The sequence below is a fragment of the Lissotriton helveticus genome, chromosome 5_1 (assembly GCF_964261635.1).
Source record: "Lissotriton helveticus chromosome 5_1, aLisHel1.1, whole genome shotgun sequence".
Classification (NCBI taxonomy): Eukaryota; Metazoa; Chordata; class Amphibia; order Caudata; family Salamandridae; genus Lissotriton; species Lissotriton helveticus.
This window is the reverse complement of record NC_136065.1, coordinates 104,249,712-104,269,547: the sequence shown is the minus strand read 5'-3', so window position 1 is coordinate 104,269,547 and position 19,836 is coordinate 104,249,712. Positions and strand designations below refer to the sequence as shown.

General features: G+C 46.4%; 1 protein-coding gene across 2 annotated transcripts in view; it reads right to left on the bottom strand.

Annotated features, from left to right (window-relative positions):
• The window catches only part of LOC144752991 (E3 ubiquitin-protein ligase TRIM39-like), a 292,690-nt gene that overhangs the window by 83,674 nt on the left and 189,180 nt on the right, over positions 1-19,836 (bottom strand). For both annotated transcript variants that reach the window (XM_078640802.1, XM_078640801.1), the window contains exon 3: positions 12,368-12,414. In XM_078640802.1, the coding sequence (XP_078496928.1) occupies positions 12,368-12,414 (47 nt within the window). The remainder of the gene's footprint in view (positions 1-12,367; positions 12,415-19,836) is intronic.

Here is a 19,836-nt window from a genome sequence, read left to right as displayed (position 1 = left end):
TTTATTAATGATTGTCTAATTGAGATGTTATAGCATTAAATGTATAAATTAATGTATTATTAATTAATTAATAATTGGATGTTAATTAATTTTAATTCATTAATTGGTAATTAATTATGGTAATTGTGTAATTAATCTTGGGTGTGCGTTGTGGTGTTTATAGGTGTAAAGGGTGGGAAGAGTGGGAAGTAATTTATTTTTATTTGATGAATTATTAATTGCCTGTTAATTCATTTTAATTGATTAATTGGTAATTAATTATGGTAATTGTGTAATTAATTTTAGGTGTGTTTTGTGGTGTTTATAGGAGTAAAGGGTGGGAAGTAATATGTGTTTAATTAGTTAATATAAAGTTGTTAAATAACGTCAATTATTTGACATTTATTTTGGGTAATTGTTTATTTGTGTTTGTTAAAATAAGTTTTATTTGTGTTATATTATTTTATAGTTTAATTCAGGTGTGTGTTGTGGAAATTATAGTGTTAAAGTGTGTGTAGTCAATTAATGTTTATTCGTTTTTTATTAATAATTTGTTTTAATTGATTATTAATTATGTAAATACATTTAATTAAAAATGTTTAAGTGTTTGGTTATTGGTCTGGTGTTATAGGGAAATAAATACATTTATGTTTTAATCCATTTTTTTGTTTGTAAATATTTTCTAGTTGAAAAGAATAATTTTTTGTCAATGTATTTAATTATTATATTATATATAGTATTTGTAGGTTTTTGTTATATGTAATTAATATTACAAGTGTTCTTTTTATGATTTTAAAAAAAATATTGTTTAATAATATTGTTTAATAATATTTATTATTTTTACTTGTTTTCAATATATATATTTTAGTGTGAATAGTAAAAAAAATTCTCTACTATCCAACACTTTCCCTACTGATGCACTCTCTGGAGTGGGAATAGTAATTTTTACCCCTCCGCTATCCAACACTTTCCCTACCGTTGCACTCACTGGAGTGGGAATACATTTCTTTACCCCTCCGCTATCCAACACTTATCCTGCTGTTGCATTCAGTGGAGTGGGAATACTAATTTTTACCCCTTCGCTAGCCAAAGTTTTTCTTACTGTTGCACTCTTTAGAGTGGGAATAATCATTTTTGCCCCTCCGCTATCCAACATTTTCCCTACAGTTGCTCTCACTGGAGTGGGAATATTAAATGTTACACCTCCGCTATCCAACACTTTCCCTACTGTTGCACTGATTGTATTGGGCAATTTAAGTTGAAATATTTTTCATAGTTTAATGTTTTAATTTATGCTAGAATTTCTTTTATATTTTAAATTATTTATATATATATAATTTTTATTTTTTTAAAATAAATGAAAGATACTAGTTTATTAATTATTTTAAATAAATATTTTATTATATGTATAGATTATCATGTGTGTGTGTTTTTATTAAGTTTATTTGTAATATTTTGTCAAAATGTATATTACATTTCATTTATTTGGTTAACATTAATATTAATATTTGAGATATTTAATATATATATATATATATATATATATATATATATATATATATATATATATATATATATATATATATATATATATATATATATATATATATATATATATATATATATATATATATATATATATATATATATATATCAATCCTGCAGACAAAAGGGTCCTTCCGGGGTCCTGCTCCCATAGTCAGGTGGTTGTATGGGTTGTCATTATATACATACTTGTCTTCATACTGCGTGTGTCTCTGAGGTTCCGTCACATCTACGGGATACAATGGAATTTATAAATAAGGTCAAGGGTTTTCAATTTGACCCCACAACTCAGCTACTGGTAACTATGGACGTTACGTCCTTATACACACAGATTACCCAACAGGACGGCTTGGATGCAATGGAGATTTTTCTTGAAAGAAGACCTCGCCCACATCGAGTGCCCACGGAGCTGATTGTACGCCTGGCAGCGTTGGCACTAAGAAGAAACTTCTTTCAATTTGATGACAAATTGTTTCTTCAGATTAAAGGGACCGCGATGGGGTGCCCTTTTGCGCCGGAAATGGCGATACTGTACGTGGCGCAGTATGAAGACAAGTATGTATATAATGACAACCTATACAACCAGCACATAAAACAGTGGCTAAGGTAAATCGACGACGTGTGGTGTATCTGGGAGGGATCACCCACGTCTCTGGAGGAGTTCCACCAATGGCTGAATAATCGCAGCCCCGACATTAAATTCAGCTTGATGTATGACTGTAAGTCTCTCCCTTTTTTGTTGGATGTTGAAGTCAAACATACCGGGAGGGCCTGATGTCCTCTCTGTATCTGAAGAAAACTGATAAAAACAACGCTTTGCATTTTCGCAGTTATCATCCAAGAAACCTTAAAAACAACCTCCCCTATGGACAATTCCTTAGGGTGAGACGTAATTGTTCTAGGGTTGAAGACTTTGAGACACATGGAGAAGCACTGTGCCGAAAGCTACAAGAAAGAGGGTACCCACGGAAGTTGGTAAAACACTCGATGAAGAGGGCTCGTTGGACACCAAGGGAACATTTGTTACAAAAGAAGTTCAAACCACCCACAGAACGGATGGTATGTATCTCTACATTTGGACCTTACACGCAATCGGTGCAGAAAATAATCCGCAATCATTGGCATATGGTGGAGAACGCCATCCCCCAGGTAGGCAAACCCCTTTTCGCACTGAAGAAGAACCGTCGCATTGGGCAACAGATTATGTCAACACGTCCCCTTATCAAAAAAAACACCCAGAGTTTGCGTCAGGCCCAGTCAAAGGACACCACAAGTGCGGGACCTGTTCGGCTTGTGATACCACCGAAGAAGGTACACTATTTAGTGATGGGAAAACATTCTGGAAACACAACGTGTTCACAAACTGTAAATCGAAATATGTGATTTACACCATCACATGCCCGTGCCAGCTGATTTATATTGGCAAGACAACACAGGAAGTGCGACAAAGGATCATCCAGCACCGGTCCAGGCTGAAAAACGAGGTGTTGTCCGCCCCACTCATGACTCACTTTTTGGAAAAGAACCATGGCCCAAATGAATTCAAATGGACCATCCTATCAGCAATTAGGATCGCCCCGGGATCCGGAGGAGACCCCGACTTGCAATTATCACGGAGGGAGGCCTTCTTGATTCTGAAGTTTAACACAACAAATACGGGTTTGAATGAATTGTCTGAACTTAGCAACTTAAGATAAAAGTTCAGCCCGTGGCCAATCCTTCGTGTATAAACTCTTCAACATCTCTTGGGGGACCGTAAAATACAGCAAAACATCAGGTGACTCCAATATTAGCACTACGAATACCAAGTGCCCTTGGGAAGCAACGTCATCCGGCCGACCTTTTTAAAAGATAGACACGCCCTTCAGCAGGTGCTGACGTCGAATGCGGAAGCCGAGAGCGGAGAATTACAGCGAGCACCAAACACAGGTCAGACGTAAGTGACAGACTCCTAACTGTTGGAACGGAGTGCACGATCTGAGAAAGCTGATGGATCATATGCCCTAACGCGCGTGTCTTGTCATGTTTACAGAACCGGCAGGCTGAACTTTGATCGGTAGCTTGTCTCCTTTCTGGTGAAGAATTGGCTTGGTAGTTTGGTCTGCCCTGTTCCCATGATGCACTGGGCCAGGGACAGACTCATTTGCATATAGCCAGGTTCTGAGCTGGGATGGGGCAGTGAGATAAATAACGGTGATGGATCAAGCCCTGATCTTTGGACTGGGTAAGAGTGGTCTGCTTAATTCAGACACTCTGTTCATCACCACCCCCTTTTCTGTATCGTTTTTGGCCACTATAGGTGTGGCAGGGTATACTCAGACATGAGTCCCTTGCTCATTGCACCATCAGGATTCAAGCAAGCCGGGCCGAAGACGGCTGAAATGCCAGAAACCGGTCCCCGGAAGCTTGTTTCCTTCCCAGTGTAAGAATTGGCTTTTGTAGTCTGGTCTGCCCTGTTCCCATGATGCACTGGGCCAGGGACAGACTAATTTGCATACAGCCAGGTTCTGAAACTGGGATGGTGCAATGAGCTAAAAAACGGTGTTGGATCTAGCCCTGATCTCTTGACTGGGTGAGAGTACTCTGCTTAATTCAGAGACTCTGTCCATCACCACCCCTTGTTGTACATAATTTTGTCCACCCTAAGCGTGGAAGGGTATACTCAGATGTGAGTCCCTTGCTCATTGCACCATCAGGATTCAAGCAAGCCGGGCCGAAGACGGCTGAAATGCCAGAAACCGGTCCCCGGAAGCTTGTTTCCTTCCCACTGTAAGAATTGGCTTTTGTAGTCTGGTCTGCCCTGTTCCCATGATGCACTGGGCCAGGGACAGACTAATTTGCATACAGCCAGGTTCTGAAACTGGGATGGTGCAATGAGCTAAAAAACGGTGTTGGATCTAGCCCTGATCTCTTGACTGGGTGAGAGTACTCTGCTTAATTCAGAGACTCTGTCCATCACCACCCCTTGTTGTAAATAATTTTGTCCACCCTAAGCGTGGAAGGGTATACTCAGATGTGAGTCCCTTGCTCATTGCACCATCAGGATTCAAGCAAGCCGGGCCGAAGACGGCTGAAATGCCAGAAACCGGTCCCCGGAAGCTTGTTTCCTTCCCACTGTAAGAATTGGCTTTTGTAGTCTGGTCTGCCCTGTTCCCATGATGCACTGGGCCAGGGACAGACTAATTTGCATACAGCCAGGTTCGGAAACTGGGATGGTGCAATGAGCTAAAAAACGGTGTTGGATCTAGCCCTGATCTCTTGACTGGGTGAGAGTACTCTGCTTAATTCAGACACTCTGTCCATCACCACCCCTTGTTGTAAATAATTTTGTCCACCCTAAGCGTGGAAGGGTATACTCAGATGTGAGTCCCTTGCTCATTGCACCATCAGGATTCAAGCAAGCCGGGCCGAAGACGGCTGAAATGCCAGAAACCGGTCCCCGGAAGCTTGTTTCCTTCCCAGTGTAAGAATTGGCTTTTGTAGTCTGGTCTGCCCTGTTCCCATGATGCACTGGGCCAGGGACAGACTAATTTGCATACAGCCAGGTTCTGAAACTGGGATGGTGCAATGAGCTAAAAAACGGTGTTGGATCTAGCCCTGATCTCTTGACTGGGTGAGAGTACTCTGCTTAATTCAGAGACTCTGTCCATCACCACCCCTTGTTGTAAATAATTTTGTCCACCCTAAGCGTGGAAGGGTATACTCAGATGTGAGTCCCTTGCTCATTGCACCATCAGGATTCAAGCAAGCCGGGCCGAAGACGGCTGAAATGCCAGAAACCGGTCCCCGGAAGCTTGTTTCCTTCCCAGTGTAAGAATTGGCTTTTGTAGTCTGGTCTGCCCTGTTCCCATGATGCACTGGGCCAGGGACAGACTAATTTGCATACAGCCAGGTTCTGAAACTGGGATGGTGCAATGAGCTAAAAAACGGTGTTGGATCTAGCCCTGATCTCTTGACTGGGTGAGAGTACTCTGCTTAATTCAGAGACTCTGTCCATCACCACCCCTTGTTGTAAATAATTTTGTCCACCCTAAGCGTGGAAGGGTATACTCAGATGTGAGTCCCTTGCTCATTGCACCATCAGGATTCAAGCAAGCCGGGCCGAAGACGGCTGAAATGCCAGAAACCGGTCCCCGGAAGCTTGTTTCCTTCCCAGTGTAAGAATTGGCTTTTGTAGTCTGGTCTGCCCTGTTCCCATGATGCACTGGGCCAGGGACAGACTAATTTGCATACAGCCAGGTTCTGAAACTGGGATGGTGCAATGAGCTAAAAAACGGTGTTGGATCTAGCCCTGATCTCTTGACTGGGTGAGAGTACTCTGCTTAATTCAGAGACTCTGTCCATCACCACCCCTTGTTGTAAATAATTTTGTCCACCCTAAGCGTGGAAGGGTATACTCAGATGTGAGTCCCTTGCTCATTGCACCATCAGGATTCAAGCAAGCCGGGCCGAAGACGGCTGAAATGCCAGAAACCGGTCCCCGGAAGCTTGTTTCCTTCCCAGTGTAAGAATTGGCTTTTGTAGTCTGGTCTGCCCTGTTCCCATGATGCACTGGGCCAGGGACAGACTAATTTGCATACAGCCAGGTTCTGAAACTGGGATGGTGCAATGAGCTAAAAAACGGTGTTGGATCTAGCCCTGATCTCTTGACTGGGTGAGAGTACTCTGCTTAATTCAGAGACTCTGTCCATCACCACCCCTTGTTGTAAATAATTTTGTCCACCCTAAGCGTGGAAGGGTATACTCAGATGTGAGTCCCTTGCTCATTGCACCATCAGGATTCAAGCAAGCCGGGCCGAAGACGGCTGAAATGCCAGAAACCGGTCCCCGGAAGCTTGTTTCCTTCCCAGTGTAAGAATTGGCTTTTGTAGTCTGGTCTGCCCTGTTCCCATGATGCACTGGGCCAGGGACAGACTAATTTGCATACAGCCAGGTTCTGAAACTGGGATGGTGCAATGAGCTAAAAAACGGTGTTGGATCTAGCCCTGATCTCTTGACTGGGTGAGAGTACTCTGCTTAATTCAGAGACTCTGTCCATCACCACCCCTTGTTGTAAACACTTATAATTTACAGCACCGGGCATCATCAAAAAATAATTACAACCACCCGAGGACACTACTACCGCAAGGTAGGATGTTTAACTATATACAGCGCTTTTGTTGTTGACCGAGTTTCTCATTAGATACACTGTAAATTGCTTATACATTCCTTGTGTATTCACAGCAATACAGAATTAGAGTGCCCCCGAAAGAAATCAGACAGCCGCCCCGCTAAGGCTCCAATTCAGGTACTTTAAGTAGAGGTGGAGGGAATCAGTCAGCGTAGAAAAGAGAGGGATTAGCTGTTTTCACTCAATTTTGCATTTTTTTATCTCACAGTACAGGACAGTATCAAGTTCAAGTTAAGTTCAAGTTAAGGCATTTATAAAGCGCACTACTCACCCAGAGGGTCTCAAGGCGCTAGAGGGAGGGGTTCATTGTTTATCGAATAGCCAAGTTTTCAATTCTTTTCTGAAGGAGATGTGATTCTGAGTAAGGCGGAGGTGGGTGGGGAGTGAGTTCCAGGTCTTGGCAGCCAGGAAGGAGAAGGATCTGCCGCCCATGGTGGTTTTTCGGATGCGCGGGACTGCGGCGAGGGCTTGAATGGATGATCTTAGTTGGCGGGTGGGATAGTAGAAGGACAGTCGGGAGTTGAGGCATTCTGGTCCTAGATTATAAAGGGCCTTGTGTGCGTGGGTAAGAAGGCGGAAGGTAATTCTTTTGTTGACGGGAAGCCAGTGGAGGTTTTTTAAGTGACCGGTGATGTGCTCTTGGCGCGGGATGTCTAATATGAGTCTCGCTGATGCGTTTTGGATGCGCTGGAGCTTTTTCTGCAATTTTGTTGTAATTCCGGCGTAGAGAGTGTTGCCATAGTCCAGTCGACTCGTGACCAGAGCATGGGTGACAGTCTTTCTTGTTTCGAGGGGGATCCAGCGGAAGATCTTTTTGAGAATACGAAGGACGTTGAAGCAGGAGGACGACACGGCGTTGACTTGTCTGGACATTGAGAGAGAGGAGTTTAGAATGAAGCCGAGGTTACGTGCATGGTCAGTGGGTGTGGGCGCTGATCCCAAAGCGGAAGGCCACCAAGAGTCGTCCCACGCTGAGGGGGAGGATCCAAGGATGAGCACCTCAGTTTTGTCTGAATTGAGTTTTAGGCGGCTCTGTTTCATCCATTCGGCTACTTCTTTCATACCTTCGTGAAGGTTGTCCTTGGCGGTGTTGGGGTCTTTGGTGAGGGAGAGTATCAGCTGGGTGTCGTCGGCGTAGGAGATGATGTTGAGGTTGTGTCGACGTGCGATGGGGGCGAGGGGACTCATGTAGACGTTGAAGAGGGTGGGACTGAGTGAGGAGCCTTGAGGTACGCCGCAGATGACTTCGGTGGGCTCTGAGTAGAAAGGGGGAAGTCGGACTCTCTGTGTTCTCCCGGCTAGGAACGAGATGATCCAGTCCAAGGCTTTTCCTTGTATGCCGATGTTGTTGAGGCGTTGTATGAGGGTGCTGTGACAGACAGTGTCGAAGGCGGCGGAGAGGTCGAGAAGAATGAGGGCCACTGTTTCACCGTTGTCCAGGAGTGCTCGGATGTCGTCGGTCGCCGCAATGAGGGCGGTCTCGGTGCTGTGTTTGGCTCGAAAGCCGTTCTGTGAGGGATCCAGGGAGTTGTTGGATTCAAGGAAGGCTGCGAGTTGGCTGTTGACGGCTTTCTCGATGACTTTGGCCGGGAAAGGGAGGAGGGAGATGGGTCGGTAGTTTTTCAGTTCTGAGGGGGTCTGCTGTTGGTTTTTTCAGAAGGGCGCTGAGTTCGGCGTGTTTCCATATTTCTGGAAAGGTGGCTGAGTTGAAGGAGCAGTTGATGACATCGCGGAGTTGGGGAGCGATGATGGAGTCAGCTTTGTTGAAGATGTAGTGGGGGCAGGGGTCAGAAGGTGAGCCAGAGTGGATTGAGTTCATGAGGCGAATGGTATCTTCAATGGTGATTGGGTTCCAGGAATTGAGGTAGTTAGTAGGAGGGGTGGGATCAGAAGGGGGTGGGGTGAGTTGGTCATTGGGAGTGTTCTTGAAGCTGTTGTGGATGTCGGCAATTTTGTTGTAGAAGAAGGAGGATAGCGCATTGCAGAGGTCTTGGGAGTTAGTGATGTCGTTGGATGCTGCGGGAGGGTTGGTGAATTCTTTGACGATATTGAAGAGTTCCTTGCTGTTATGAGAGTTGTTGTCGAGACGGTCCTTAAATGCTGATTTCTTGGCGGAACGAATCAGTTGGTGGTGTTTGCGGGTGGCTGTCTTGAGGGAGGTCATGTTGTCTGAGGTTGGTTCTTTTCTCCAATTCTTCTCCAGGGTGCGGCAAGTCTTTTTGGATTTTTTTAAGGTCATCATTGAACCAGGGAGCCTTTTTGCTGAATGATTTCAACTGGTGTTTTTTCAGGGGTGCTAGTTCGTCCGCACTGTGTGTAATCCATTGCCTGAGGTTTGTGGCTGCTTGGTCTGGGTCCGTTGTTAGGGTGGGAGTGTTTTGGCTGAGGGATGCGAGGAGTTGGTCGGTGGTGATTTTGATCCAATTTCTTCGGGGAATGGGTTGTGGACGGTTGTGGGACAGGGTTGTTTTGTAGCTGAAGTGAACACAGCTGTGATCCGTCCAGTGGAGAGCTGTAGTGTGATCGAAGGAGATGTGCTTGCTGGAGGTGAAGATAGGGTCGAGCGTGTGTCCGGCTGTGTGAGTGGGGGTGTCGACAAGTTGTTTGAGTCCGAGATTGGACATGTTGTCCAGGAGGGTGGTGGTGTTGTTGTCGAGAATGTTGTCAAGGTGGTAGTTGAGGTCTCCTAGAAGAATGTAGTTCTCGGAGGCGAGAGCGTGCGGGCTGACGAAGTCTGTGATGTCGTCGCTGAATTGAGATCGGGTGCCTGGGGGCCTGTAGATGAGGGTTCCTCTGAGGGTGGTCCTGGGGTCGGTGTGGATCTGAAAGTGGAGGTGTTCGGCGGTTGCAAGATTGTCGTCAGAGCTGGTTGTAATTTTGATGGTGTTTCTATGGACGATGGCGATGCCTCCTCCAGTTTTTTTAATGGTGCGGTCTTTTCGAATGATCTTGTAAGTGTCCGGTATGGCTATGGCGATGTCGGGGGCAGAAGATGCGTTCATCCAAGTTTCAGTGAGGAAGGCGATGTCAGGTGACACGGTGTCGATTAGGTCCCAGAGTTCGGTTGCGTGTCTGTGGACCGAGCGGGTGTTCAGTAGGATGCATTTCAAGTCGTTGGGTTCGGAGCTGAGTGTGGAGGAAGTGTGTTTGGTGAGGGTCCTGAAGCAGTTGAACTTACAGGAGAGGCAGGAGAATGGGCCGTGGGTACGTCCTGGGGTAGCTATGCAGCATAGTGGGGTGCGTCCTGCGTTGAGGGCGAGGAGAGTAGCGGCATCATAAGTTACTCTGGGGGGTTGGGGGCGGCATAGGGCAGGGGGACGGGCGCTGGGCGCGGTCCAGGCGCGGACGGGCGCAGACGGGCTTACCTTTGGCGCACCTTCGGCGTGGACGCAGCGCGTGGACGCTGCGCGTTGGGACGTCAGTCTTAAGTGGAGAGTGGAGGGGGCGGAGCGTGGGAGGGTCAGCCGGGAGGCGGGAGCGAGGTGGGGGAAGGGCCAAGGGATGCACACAAAATGGAAGCAACAACAACAAGCTTTGCAGCAGGGGAAACGGAGGTGCTTTTAAATAGTAAAGTATCTCTTAACAAGCACAGCCAAGAAGTGCGCGCTGGCGATATGAAAGGCACTAATAATGCAGGCACTATGGTTTAAATACAGACAGTGCAGTCAAGCGCTACTAAATGGTAAATGGTCTGCACTCGAGCGCTATGATAGAAAATGCAGAGGCAGAGTCAGGCGCTACAATCACAAGTTAACACTCAGCGCTATGAAGAGAATTCAGCAGAGTTAGGCGCTACAATACCAGGTCTTCGCTGGAGGAAGGCAAGGGGAGCGACTGTTCGTGTCCAGGACAGGACGGTCACAGCTGAAAGAGGGTGTGAGGACGTCCTATGGTTTCCGTGGGTGGGAGGGTCAGCCGGGAGGCGGGAGCGAGGTGGGGGAAGGGCCAGGGGATGCACACAAAATGGAAGCAACAACAACAAGCTTTGCAGCAGGGGAAACGGAGGTGCTTTTAAATAGTAAAGTATCTCTTAACAAGCACAGCCAAGAAGTGCGTGCTGGCGATATGAAAGGCACTAATAATGCAGGCACTATGGTTTAAATACAGACAGTGCAGTCAAGCGCTACTAAATGGTAAATGGTCTGCACTCGAGCGCTATGATAGAAAATGCAGAGGCAGAGTCAGGCGCTACAATCACAAGTTAACACTCAGCGCTATGAAGAGAATTCAGCAGAGTTAGGCGCTACAATACCAGGTCTTCGCTGGAGGAAGGCAAGGGGAGCGACTGTTCGTGTCCAGGACAGGACGGTCCAAGTCCCGAGGAGAACCCCACAATAACCATACGGGTTCGAAGCGCGTTGACTGTGTGCTGGAACAAGATTCTGGAAGGGCATGTCAGGACTACAAATTTAGATAAAGTCTACCTGATGGTTTGACCCGTGTAATTAGAAGGTTCCAGCACATTCAAGCAGGACAGGACAGTCCAAGTCCTGAGGAGAACCCCACAATAACCATACGGGTTCGAAGCGCGTTGACTGTGTGCTGGAACAAGATTCTGGAAGGGCATGTCAGGACTACAAATTTAGATAAAGTCTACCTGATGGTTTGACCCGTGTAATTAGAAGGTTCCAGCACATTCAAGCAAGCAGGCCAGCAAAAAAATCTGAACGGCCCCTTGCTTGCACATTTGGTATCAGGACTGGTGTCTCAAACATTGAGTGGAGATAGGCATCTCCTGTCTGTGTTTTTGTATATATGGTGTAATTGTAAATATGTCTCATTTAAAGTGTTTGTAAAATTTGTGTTGTGAATATTGCATTACATGTGAATTTTGCTACTGAGATGGTGTCGATTTTCAGACATATATGAATGTTTTCATGAAAATGAAAAAATAAGCAAGTAAAAATACATAATGAAAAGTGTGTCCGCTTTGGGTGAGTGGCGCTTAATTAAGTGCGTAAAAACATTCTATCCGGACAATGCAAACATTCACCCCCAGTCACAAGGATCTAGGTTTAATCCATCATTCTTTTGCTCACCACACAACCCCAGTTTGGACCCAGCCATATGCATATCAGTCTTGACCCTGTTCCTTATTGGGAACAGTCCAGCCCGAACATTTGTTTGCGACAATCCCTACAGGACTTGAATCCTGTAGTTTTAGGGGGTGACATTTTCCCTTGCACAGTGGATTTACTTTCAACATCTCTTGGAGGACCGTAAAATACAGCAAATTTTGATTGAAGGGTCTCGTAAATAGACGAGGGATAGCTCCGGATCCACGTCTGGTGACACAGACAGAACATCAGCATGCATGGGTACACTTGCATGCAGCTCTGCATGTTACTTCTGGAGCGCACCTATGTTGGGGAGAAGCTGCACAGCAACTCCTACCGGCACAGCAGGGTATTGTTTGTAATTTTCTAGATCCAGTCTGACGATGGGAAATATTGAAACAGTTAGGAAAATTCACTTAGAAGTATCCATCAGAAAAGTGATTCTATAACTTTGTTTGTAGTGGCTTGAGCTAAATTGGTTAATAGTTTGTCTTGTCTGTGATCATAGGTTAATATTTTGTTATAGAAGCACCTGCGTGCTTTATAAAGCATATAACCATCCATACCATTTTCATGAACTGTAACATAAAAAGATAATCATCACAATGATATTTACCTTTATATTTCTTCACCTCTGGGCCCTGAGCCTTACCACTTTTACACCTGTAATAATACAAAAATCATATTTGTATTAAAAAGCATTGACAGCTACAGGAACATAGGATGAAGATCACATAAGGCCTGCATTTGACATAAGGTTCCAAATAAAGAACAGCGACTGCGGATTAGTGCTCAGTGTGAGTTACTGTTCATACAAAACAGTCACAGCTCTAACGATATCCGAAAGTGCCTTTAATATTCTATGCCAGGCATGTGGAGGTTCTAAGACAGGCAGATAGCTCAGTGATACCAGCATACACCACGGGAGGCCATGAAGTGCCAAGGCGCCGGTCTTCTAGGCACAATGGTTAGCTCGTGGAGCTCCGGGCTGACTAACAGGTTATATCTACTCCAGGTGGGATGTATGACAGTACAACGCGATCATTTTGATTGCGGTACTTTACATCGCGGATTTTACAACGCAAGTCGTTACAACAACTTGCGTTGGAGGGCGCGGATTGAGGATTATTATAATTTTCTATTCCAACACCAGCCCACGTAACAGTAGGGAAGGTGTTGGAATATAAAATTACAATATTCCTTAACCAACAGCGCCATCCAGCGCAAGTCGTAGTAACGACTTGCGTTGTAATGGCAGCGTGGTAAAGGTTGTGCGGTGTAAACACCGCGTTGTAAATACCCTCAAGGTGGGGTATGTACTACAAACTTATTAAATACCTTCTTAATTTGAGTCAAGTGTATTCCTGCCAGCACCCACAACACCAGCACACCTGCAAACCAATCCTCTAGAACCTTGGAAGGATTAGCACACAATCTCTGTACTGCAAACCCCACCATCACTGCTGTAGAACTCTGGAACAGCAAACCTGATAAGCGTGGCTAAAATACCACCCGAGTGACTTACCTCACTCACCTATAGTTACCCAAAATAAGTCAGCCGGACAGTGGAGAAGAATAAACAAAGCAAGTTTATTAGGCCACAAACTCCCATATGAGAGGGCCCTATATCGACCTCACCCCTAAGAGTGTGCCGAGAAGGACTGCCTCACATCATCATGGTGATACATTATATTACGAGAAGGCAGAGTAAACACGCCCATAATGGAAAAGTACTGGTCCACCAGGAGTGTGGACAATGGCCTCATACAAGAGGCATCTGCACCTGCAACAGCAACACTTGTTATCATCTCCCAAGGACACAGAGCCAGGCCGCTACATCTCCAGCGCATGAGAACGGCCTGATAAGGAGTTTCGCTAGCAGGAGTTTCAGCCACAGTAAACCAAGAAATGCATATATGCTGACACGAGGAATTATTCCTATTCCTACGGGAGGGGGAATAAGCAAGTACTCTTTGCACGTAAAGAGAAATGATTCAAAATGGTGGCACACATGCTAAGCTAAGAACACTGCAAACGATATCACACGCATGAGTGAATAACTGCATAATGAGAACATAAATGTAAATGCGTAAACGCAAGTAATTAGTTAGACACATTCCGCTAACTCATTAGCATATTATACGAAGGGGCGGTATGTTTGTAATGTTATTGCCTGTAGAGGGCTCAGTGAGAAAAGTGCTCACTGCTGGCATCTGTGTAACCTGCAAGACAGAACTGTGAACTCCAGCCAGGCAAACTCATCCTTTTAGGGTCACTACACAGTGTGCCATTAAAATGGGTATTGTCAGTTTTATTTACAACAATGATACATTGCCTACACGCTGCAGCACTGCTCTAGAACCCAGCAGTGATTAACACACAACCACTGCAAGCCCCATCATCACCACTCTAGAACCTTGGTGGGCTTAGCACGCAACTGCTAACACTGCAATCACCATCATCACTGCTCTAGAACCTTGGTGGGATTAGCACACAATACATCTGCAACTTTAAAAACACATTATCATTACTCCAGAACCTTGGATCAATGGACACACAGTCCCTGCCTCTGTCCATCTTCAACGTTCTACAACTCTGGAGGGATTAGCGCACCGTACTACCTCTGCAGAGAGGAGAAGTAATGTCACTATATGCTGTAACCTCGAGGCACTCTTAATGCTTAGGATTCTTACTTTCATTTTTAGTAGAAATAATCTGTTGGCATCTATAGGATGTGTATTTTCATTCCTCCTGTGATGGATCAACATGATCTGCCTATGAATTCTATCCTCTAATGGATCCACATGATGTCTGTTCATTCCACCTGTAAGGGATCCATAGAATCTGCCTGTGCGTTCCTCAGAGGAGGGAGCCATAGGATCTTTCTAATCATTCCTCCATGAGGGATCAAGAGGATTTACCCGTGTAGTCTATCCTCTGACAGATCCACAGGATCCATATGTGCATTTCTCCTGTAGGTGATCCACCTGTGAATTCTATCCTGGGAGAGATTCATAGGCTCTACCTGTGCATTCTTCCTGAAAGGGATTTATAGGATCACATTTGCATTCCTCCTCTGAGGCATCCACAAGATATACATGCACATTCCTCCTGTAATGGATCCTTAGGATCTGCTAGTGCTTTCCTCTTGTGAGGGATCCATAGGATCTGCCTGTCCATTCTTCCTGTGACAGATCCAAAGGATCTATCTGCCTATACAGAGAGTGTTCCCTGTCCCAAAGCCGGGGTGACTGAGACTGCTGGAGGGGTGCATAACCAAGTGAGGCCTTGTGAGCATGAAGGAGAGGTACAAGCAAGCGAGAACTAGTGAGACCACAGGAGGAGGCACAACTGAGCAAGAACTACTGAGACCCCAGGAGGAGGTACAACCAAGCGAGAACTGGTGAGACCACAGGAGGCAGTACAACCATGTGAGATCTGGTGAGACCACATGAGGTGGTATAATAGAGCAAGACATAGTGAGACCACAGGAGGGGTATGATAGAGCGAGAACTACTGAGACCACATGAGGGGTATAATAGAGTGAGACCTAGTGAGACCACAGGAGGAGGTACAACCAAGGGAGTACTGATGAGACCACAGGAGGAGGTACTGCCGAGCGAGAACTAGTGAGACCACAGGAGGAGGTACAACCAAGCAAGAACTAGTGAGACCACAGGAGGAGGTACAACCGAGCAAGAACTAGTGAGACCACTGGAGGCGGCACAACTGAGCGAGTACTGGTGAGATCACAGGAGGCGGTGCAACCAAGCAAGAACTAGTGAGACCACTGGCGGAGGTCTAACCGAGCAAGAACTAGAGAAGACACAGGAGGAGGCCCAACTGAGCAAGAACTAGTGAGACCACAGGAGGCGGTACAACTATGTGAGAACTGGTGAGACCACATGAGGTGGTATAACAGAGCAAGACATAGTGAGACCACATGAGGTGGTATAATAGAGCTAGACATAGTGAGACCACAGGAGGGGTATGATAGAGCGAGAACTACTGAGACCACATGAGGGGTATAATAGAGTGAGACCTAGTGAGACCACAGGAGGAGGTACAACTGAGCGAGTACTGGTGAGACCACAGGAGGAGGTACAACTGAGCGAGTACTGGTGAGACCACAGGAGGCGGTGTAACCAAGCAAGAACTAGTGAGACCACTGGCGGAGGTACAACCAAGCAAGAACTAGTGAGACCACAGGAGGAGGTACAACCGAGCAAGAACTAGTGAGACCACAGGAGGAGGTACAACCGAGCAAGAACTAGTGAGACCACAGGAGGAGGTACAACCGAGCAAGAACTAGTGAGGCCACAGGAGGCGGTACAACCGAGCAAGAACTAGTGAGGCCACAGGAGGAGGTACAACCGAGCAAGAACTAGTGAGGCCACAGGAGGCGGTGCAACCAAGCAAGAACTAGTGAGACCACTGGCGGATGTACAACCGAGCAAGAACTAGTGAGACCACAGGAGGAGGTACAACAAGCGAGCACCAGTGAGACAACAGGAGGAGGTACAACCGAGCAAGAACTAGTGAGACCACTGGAGGCGGCACAACTGAGCGAGTACTGGTGAGATCACAGGAGGCGGTGCAACCAAGCAAGAACTAGTGAGACCACTGGCGGAGGTACAACCGAGCAAGAACTAGAGAAGACACAGGAGGAGGCCCAACTGAGCAAGAACTAGTGAGACCACAGGAGGCGGTACAACTATGTGAGAACTGGTGAGACCACATGAGGTGGTATAACAGAGCAAGACATAGTGAGACCACATGAGGTGGTATAATAGAGCAAGACATAGTGAGACCACAGGAGGGGTATGATAGAGCGAGAACTACTGAGACCACATGAGGGGTATAATAGAGTGAGACCTAGTGAGACCACAGGAGGAGGTACAACTGAGCGAGTACTGGTGAGACCACAGGAGGAGGTACAACTGAGCGAGTACTGGTGAGACCACAGGAGGCGGTGTAACCAAGCAAGAACTAGTGAGACCACTGGCGGAGGTACAACCAAGCAAGAACTAGTGAGACCACAGGAGGAGGTACAACCGAGCAAGAACTAGTGAGACCACAGGAGGAGGTACAACCGAGCAAGAACTAGTGAGACCACAGGAGGAGGTACAACCGAGCAAGAACTAGTGAGGCCACAGGAGGCGGTACAACCGAGCAAGAACTAGTGAGGCCACAGGAGGAGGTACAACCGAGCAAGAACTAGTGAGGCCACAGGAGGCGGTGCAACCAAGCAAGAACTAGTGAGACCACTGGCGGATGTACAACCGAGCAAGAACTAGTGAGACCACAGGAGGAGGTACAACCAAGCAAGAACTAGTGAGACCACAGGAGGAGGTACAACCGAGCAAGAACTAGTGAGACCACTGGAGGCGGCACAACTGAGCGAGTACTGGTGAGATCACAGGAGGCGGTGCAACCAAGCAAGAACTAGTGAGACCACTGGCGGAGGTACAACCGAGCAAGAACTAGAGAAGACACAGGAGGAGGCCCAACTGAGCAAGAACTAGTGAGACCACAGGAGGCGGTACAACTATGTGAGAACTGGTGAGACCACATGAGGTGGTGTAACAGAGCAAGACATAGTGAGACCACATGAGGTGGTATAATAGAGCAAGATATAGTGAGACCACAGGAGGGGTATGATAGAGCGAGAACTACTGAGACCACATGAGGGGTATAATAGAGTGAGACCTAGTGAGACCACAGGAGGAGGTACAACTGAGCGAGTACTGGTGAGACCACAGGAGGAGGTACAACTGAGCGAGTACTGGTGAGACCACAGGAGGCGGTGTAACCAAGCAAGAACTAGTGAGACCACTGGCGGAGGTACAACCAAGCAAGAACTAGTGATACCACAGGAGGAGGTACAACCGAGCAAGAACTAGTGAGACACAGGAGGAGGTACAACCGAGCAAGAACTAGTGAGACCACAGGAGGAGGTACAACCGAGCAAGAACTAGTGAGGCCACAGGAGGCGGTACAACCGAGCAAGAACTAGTGAGGCCACAGGAGGAGGTACAACCGAGCAAGAACTAGTGAGGCCACAGGAGGCGGTGCAACCAAGCAAGAACTAGTGAGACCACTGGCGGATGTACAACTGAGCGAGAACTGGTGAGACCACAGGAGGAGGTGTAATTGGGCGAGACCACAGGAGGAGTATAATAGAGAAAGACCTAGTGAGACCATATGAGCGGTATAATAGGATGAGACCAAGTGAGACCACATGAGGGGTATATTAGAGCAAGAGCTAGGGAGCCCACAGGAGGAGGTACAACCGAGCAAGACTTGGTGAGAACACAGGAGGGGTATAATAGAGCGTGACCTAGTGAGCCCAGAGGAGGAGGTATAACTGAGCCATATGTATGCTCTGGAGGGCACAAGAGAGTCACAGCTCATAAAACCACATGAGGTTAAAACATGGCATGGTCTCGTGAGTCTACAGGAGGGTTACAGCCAGGCCTTGGAGACCACAAAATGTGTGCAAACATCAAAAAGGCTTCACAGGGTTCTCTGAACTGGAACTTCCTCTACAATCTTCCGTACAGATGAAATGTCACTTAAATAATCCAGAGACATGTTCTATGGCCCGTTCATATCAGATCCCATCATGAATCTCTGATGAAATATTCTAGAGACATGTTCTACAGCTTATTCATATCAATCCCATCATGATTACCTGATTAAATGATCTAGAGACAAGTTGTACAGCCTACAGCTCTCAGACCACATCAGTTCTCAAACGATGAACCTCCGTTTCTAATAAAAGACTAAGCTCCAAAGCTGTACCCTCTCTTTGCTTCAATCTCACCCTATCCTTGCTTCCGTCCCACCCTCTCTTTGGATCAATCCCACCCTCTTCTTGCTGCAATCCCACCCTCTCCTTGTTTCAGTCCCACCCTCTCCTTGCTTCAAACCAGCCCTCTCCTTGCATCAATTCCGCCGCTCCTTGCTTCAATCCCGCCCTCTCCTTGCTTCAATCCCGCCATCTCCTTGCTTCAATCCCGCCCTCTCCTTGCTTCAATCCCGCCATCTCCTTGCTGCAGTCCCACCCTCTCCTTGCTTCAGTCCCACCCTCACCTTGCTTCAAACCTGCCCCTCTCTTTCTTCAGTCCCGCCTTCTCCTTGCTTCAGTCCCACCCTCTCCTTCCTTCAGTCCCACCCTCTCCTTGCTTCAGTCCCACCCTCTCTTCCTTCAATTCCACCCTCTCCATGTTTCAATCCCATTCTCTCCTTGCTTCAATCCCACCCTCTCCTTGCTTCAAACCCACCCTCTCCATGTTTCAGTCCCACCCTCTCCTTGCTTCAATCCCACCCACTCCTTGCTTCAAACCCGCCGTCTCCTTGCTCCAATCCCATCCTCTCCTTGCTTCAATCCCACCCTCTCCTTGCTTTAAACCCGCCCTCTCCTTGCTTCTATCCAACCCTCTTCTTGCTTCAATCCCACCCTCTCCTTGCTTCACAGACGAGTCAAACAATCATGAACGCAAAAGCAAATTTTCATGGTGCTTATGGAGGTACAAGCATGAGTCTAAACCAAACTTGGACTAAAAAATTGCCTTTTGAAGTATAAAAAGGTAACAAAAACACTTGTTGCATTTTGGAGGCCAAAAATAATTATTTAAACATTGTGTCAGAATGCTCTTCTTTGACTAGAGTAACTTGACTATTTTTCTCAAAAACTGTGCAATGACTTAGTGGATTTCTTCTCCTCCAAAATCTACTATTGAACATCTACGACATTTTAAAATTGTCACTTATATATGTGACAGTCTATGCACCTGGTCTGGATCCTTCTAAATACTTTTAACTTTTATTCTGTCGCTCTTTTACCAGCAGATGCTGTAGTGTGGGCAGGGCCCTGCTTGCACACATTGCTATGTTAGCATAAGCGTATTAGAAGTTAAACGCCATTTTGCCACTTTGCCACTTTGCTGCTTTTGCACACGACACAATAGGTAGCTGTTGTTGTAAGTTAAACTGCTTGATTTTCTTCACATGAGAACGGTCTGTTGTTCACATCCCTAGACTTACACCACGACCTTAGTCTGTAAGCTGCGTGCAGAAGTC